Raw genomic sequence first — 5,327 nt, 5'->3', positions numbered from 1 at the left:
TTTCAGTTAGGGTAGGAGGTTTTTCTGCCATTGGAAAATAAAAAGTAGGGTTTGAAGTTGTGCGGAAGCTGTGAAGGATTTGTTTCTAGGTAAAAACTAAAAACACTGTATCTGATACCAACTAGTGTAGCACAGAACAGGATATAACAAGCAAGTTGCTTGGGTTTTGAAGATAATTAAGTTTCGTCAGAAACTTAGCTAAAATCTGATGCAAGGATCAAGATTCTAAAGGTTGTAAAATTGATAATTGAATTGATAATAATATTGATAATAAGATGTGTTATCAAAACAAGAAGGCATAGCCTTTAAATAGGTTCTCAAGAACCGACTAACAAAAAAGAAAAGGAAAGATAAACAAACTAGCAAAGAAAAATACTTGCAAAGGAAAAACTCTGTTCACACAGTAAAGGAGTTTCCTAAAACTGGCACCCTTCCGTATATAAGAAAAACTATGTTCACACTGTAAAGGAGTTTCCTAAAACTGGCACCTCCGTATATAAGAAAAACTGTGTTCACACTATAAACCAGTTTCCTAAAACTGGTACCTTCCGAATATGAGACACCATGTTCATGAGTCAACTGTCATAGTTGATACACAAAGAGATGTACTACATCATCAGGCTTTGTTGATTCTATAAGTTTAATACTTGTGAGGTGAATAATAATCTAGGATGCTCTTCGGGAAGCATAAGTCCGGATTTTGAGGTTAGCTAGACTTTGTCTATTGCTATCAATTTCCAGTCTCACCTTGATCTACGATCAAAAAGGAAATCACACATACAATAAGGTTATCTGTGGGAGGAAGATTGGTTTAAATTCTTCAATTGAGTTGAAAAAACTCTTAAGTTGTAAAGGACATCAACTAAGAGAATTATCTGTGTGAGTCTTGCTGGGACTCAAGAGGCGTAAGGAACGCGACTGTAACTGAATTGATGTGAGGGTTTAATTCGGTCTCAACTACATTCCAGTCTGAAGTTAATTGGTAGTAGGCTAGTGTCTGTAACGTCTTAATATAGTTTGGTGTTCAATCTGGACTAGGTCCCAGGGTTTTTCTGCATTTGCGGTTTCCTCATCGTTAACAAAATTTCTGGTGTCTGCGTTCTTTCTTTTTCCGCATTATATTGTTTATATTTATAATTCAAATACCACATGTTGTACGTAAATCAATTAAAGTAGATACATCCATCATTATTTGTTGGATAACGATATGATGGATTCTTGGATATCGATTTTGTAAATATTGGCTTGTTGAGCTAAATTGTCAAATTTTTGACTAAGATTATTACTTGAGTAAAGGCAAGGAGAATGAGAATGACTCCACACCTGATTAACTAATTGTCTAAAACGATCATCTTCTAACCACATGGCTTCCAATGTCCATGGCCTCTTCCTAAATTTTCTAACAGGATTCAAGTCCATAATAAGCACACGATGATCAAAATTAAAATGACTCATATGAATTACCTTCGTATCATGAAACTGAAGTCGTCATTTTTCGTTGACCAAAGCCTTATCCAGGCGTTCCTGAATGTTTCGGTGATTAAGTTGGCGTTCCTGAATGTTTCGGTGATTAAGTTGTTTATTTGTCCATGTGTAACGAGGTCCAGTAGCTTCAATATCGATGAGACCACGACTGGAGATCATAGAATTGAAATCAGCAAGATGACTATATATAAGGAGGAGTAAGTCCACCTCTTTTTTCATAATAGTTGGAGATAGCATTGAAGTCCCTAGTTGAAGCTACTGGACCAGATAATTCATATGAGTGACTAAAGGGTGAAAATTTGGGAAGTTTGGGCAGCAAGTTTAGTTATGATTGACTAAAGGGTGAAAATTGACCAGATAACTGGACTATAAATAGTTGCTAGTGGAGCTGAATGAGAGAAGCAACACAAGTCCAGAAGGTGTTAAGAGAAAAATGGAAGCAAAAGAAAGGCAAGATAATGCGATGGAGAGAATACCTCTAATGAATCCATACAAGATGGGAAAGTTTCAGCTTTCTCACAGAGTTGTATTGGCACCGTTAGGAAGGTTAAGATCTTACGATTACCTTCCGCAACCACATGCCATCTTGTACTACTCTCAGAGAACCGCAGATGGTGGATTTCTCATTTCAGAAGCCACTGCAATATCCGAAACTTCCCTCGGGTAATTTCTACAAAATCGTCAATCTAACTAGTTTTCATCTATAGAAAGCTCTACTGATTTAGTTTGATGTGGCCTTTTCAAAAATTTATCACTATTTTGTGCAGGTATCCTAGAACGCCTGGAATTTGGACCAAGGAACAAGTGGAAGCATGGAAACCAATTGTGAATGCTGTCCATGAAAAGGGTGGAATATTTTTCTGCCAGCTATGGCATGTGGGGAGGGTTTCGTCCAATGGTACTGTATAGTATTTATTACTTCTTGTTAACTCGTGAAACAGAAAAGGAGGGTTCCAATGAAGATAACATTTTCATTTCTTTACGTGACTAGATTATCAGCCAAATGGACAAGCTCCAATTTCTTCTACTGACAAGGGAGTAAAAGCTGGAAATGCTCGAGCGGAATCAGGGGATTGTATGCCTCCTCGGAGACGAAGTGTCGATGAAATCCCACAAGTTATCAATGATTATAGACTTGCTGCAACGAATGCAATTGAAGCTGGTAATGTAACCTGTTGCTTTTTAAATGGGGTATGAACGAGAAAAATGTACACTAACTGATAATGGAACATGCTCAATATATGTAGGTTTTGATGGAGTTGAGATTCATGGTGCACATGGATACCTTATTGATCAATTCATGAAGGACCAAGTCAATGACCGGACAGATGAATACGGTGGGAGCATAGAAAAGCGTTGTCGTTTCGCTCTAGAAGTCGTCGAAGCTGTTGTCAAAGAAATCGGAGCAGATAGAGTTGGCATGAGACTTTCTCCATTTGCTAATTACATGGACTCAGCAGATTCAAACCCGAATTCCCTTGGCATTTACATGGCTGAATCATTGAACAAGTATGAAATTGCATATCTTCACGTGGTTGAGCCAAGGATGATTACCATTGAAGATAATTCAAAAACTCCTTACAGTCTTCTACCCATGAGACAGGCTTTTAAGAGATCTTTCATTGTTGCTGGAGCTTATGACAGGAAAGAAGGTAACAAGGCAATCAAAGAAAACCATACTGATCTTGTTGCTTTTGGACGCTTGTTCTTAGCAAATCCTGATTTACCTAGACGGTTTGAGCTTGATGCACCTCTTAACAAGTACAACAGGGCTACATTTGCAATACCTGATCCAGTTGTTGGCTATACTGATTACCCGTTCCTAGATCAAGCTGTTCTTTAACTACTTTGTTCCTAATTAATTTTCAGAAGCCAAATGTAATTCTCTAATTTGTATCATCATTACTTTTATGTTTTGAATGAGGTTTAGTATTGAGAATTGGAAGCCAAACCTGCTGCCCAGGAAAAATGGATCTATGGTCACCCTGGCATGACTAGTCCAGATGCTTGTTTTCTTGAGCAACTGCAGGAAAGACTGCCCCAACAAATGTACCCTTGCCTGGCTGACAGGGTGACAGTGCTCTGAGCAAAAAGGAAAACAAGAAAGAAAAAAAACGATCCAAGCAACTGTCTGTTCATTCAAGAAAAGCACAACGAAAAGTACATACTAGAACTCGCAAATTTTTTCGACGAAACTTTAAACCAAACTCTAGTATTGACAGAAGATAAAAAAAGCAGCTAACATTTCATAGTTTCAAGACGACAAATAAAAGAACTAGAATAGAAGACTGAACAGTGAGACGACAAAGTAAAAAACACATTTCCTTGGCATACTCGACGACCACCTGCAAGCACCAACAACATTTCAATAATCCCCACCACGAAGACGCAGGACAAGGTGAAGAGTGGATTCTTTCTGAATGTTGTAATCAGCAAGAGTTCTTCCATCTTCCAACTGCTTTCCAGCAAAAATCAACCTCTGCTGATCAGGTGGAATCCCTTCCTTATCTTGAATCTTTGCTTTCACATTGTCAATGGTATCAGAACTCTCAACCTCCAATGTGATTGTCTTCCCAGTAAGGGTCTTAACGAAAATCTGCATACCACCACGTAGACGAAGAACCAAGTGAAGTGTTGATTCCTTCTGGATATTGTAATCTGCCAAGGTTCTTCCGTCTTCCAATTGCTTCCCTGCAAAAATCAATCTCTGCTGGTCTGGAGGAATCCCTTCCTTATCCTGAATCTTAGCCTTCACATTATCGATTGTGTCAGAACACTCCACCTCTAAAGTGATCGTCTTTCCTGTCAATGTCTTAACAAAAATCTGCATTCCTCCCCTAAGACGCAACACCAAGTGAAGTGTAGACTCCTTCTGGATATTGTAATCAGCGAGCGTACGGCCATCTTCAAGTTGCTTGCCCGCAAAAATCAATCTCTGCTGATCCGGAGGAATTCCTTCCTTATCCTGAATTTTCGCCTTCACATTATCAATTGTATCAGAGCTTTCTACTTCAAGGGTAATGGTTTTACCAGTAAGGGTCTTCACAAATATCTGCATACCACCACGGAGTCGAAGGACAAGATGGAGAGTGGACTCTTTCTGGATGTTGTAATCAGCTAAAGTCCTACCATCTTCGAGCTGTTTACCAGCAAAAATCAATCTCTGTTGGTCTGGGGGAATTCCCTCCTTGTCCTGAATCTTTGCTTTTACATTGTCAATAGTGTCAGAACTTTCGACCTCAAGAGTAATGGTCTTCCCAGTTAAAGTCTTAACAAAGATCTGCATACCACCACGAAGACGTAGCACGAGATGGAGAGTAGATTCTTTCTGAATGTTGTAATCAGCAAGAGTTCTTCCATCTTCGAGCTGTTTACCAGCAAAGATCAGTCTCTGTTGATCAGGAGGAATTCCTTCCTTATCCTGAATCTTGGCTTTAACATTGTCGATGGTGTCAGAACTTTCGACCTCAAGAGTAATGGTCTTCCCAGTTAGAGTTTTCACGAATATCTGCATCTGCATTAAACAATAACCATTCAATCTAAGTAATCCATAAGAAATTTTTAATCCAAAACCACACAACATAATCCATACAGAGAATTAGTCTAAACCTAAGTCTAAGTTGATGGCATAGGAGAAAAGATTCCAAAGCATTGTCAAACCCTAACCTTCAACCGTAATCTAATAATAATCATCATCAAATCAAAATAACATTTGTGTATTTTCTAGCATCCACTTTCTAAGTTTCTAGTTTTCATGTTACCTATGTCCAAGTTGATGAACTCGAGATTAAAGATCTTAACTAGAAACTATCAATGAGGTGCATCAATGAGATAACAATCCA

At 38.5% G+C, this 5,327-nt stretch overlaps 2 protein-coding genes across 2 annotated transcripts; one reads left to right on the top strand and one right to left on the bottom strand.

Moving 5' to 3' along the window:
- Positions 1 to 1,918: 1,918 nt before the first annotated feature.
- On the top strand, positions 1,919 to 3,390 carry LOC113354014 (putative 12-oxophytodienoate reductase 11). Its single transcript, XM_026597469.1, has 4 exons — positions 1,919 to 2,148; positions 2,253 to 2,383; positions 2,477 to 2,647; positions 2,733 to 3,390. Exons 1-4 carry the CDS (start codon positions 1,919 to 1,921, stop codon positions 3,326 to 3,328), a joined length of 1,128 nt encoding a protein of 375 aa, XP_026453254.1. The 3' UTR covers positions 3,329 to 3,390.
- A 201-nt stretch (positions 3,391 to 3,591) lies between these two features.
- Positions 3,592 to 5,005, bottom strand: LOC113349274 (polyubiquitin-like). The gene has a single exon (XM_026593219.1). The coding sequence runs from the start codon at positions 5,003 to 5,005 to the stop codon at positions 3,851 to 3,853; it is 1,155 nt and encodes a 384-aa protein (XP_026449004.1). The 3' UTR covers positions 3,592 to 3,850.
- Positions 5,006 to 5,327: the final 322 nt, after the last annotated feature.

The sequence above is a fragment of the Papaver somniferum genome, chromosome 2 (assembly GCF_003573695.1).
Source record: "Papaver somniferum cultivar HN1 chromosome 2, ASM357369v1, whole genome shotgun sequence".
Classification (NCBI taxonomy): domain Eukaryota; kingdom Viridiplantae; phylum Streptophyta; class Magnoliopsida; order Ranunculales; family Papaveraceae; genus Papaver; species Papaver somniferum.
The sequence above is the reverse complement of the archived record's forward strand: the minus strand, read 5'-3'. Positions and strand labels throughout refer to the sequence as shown.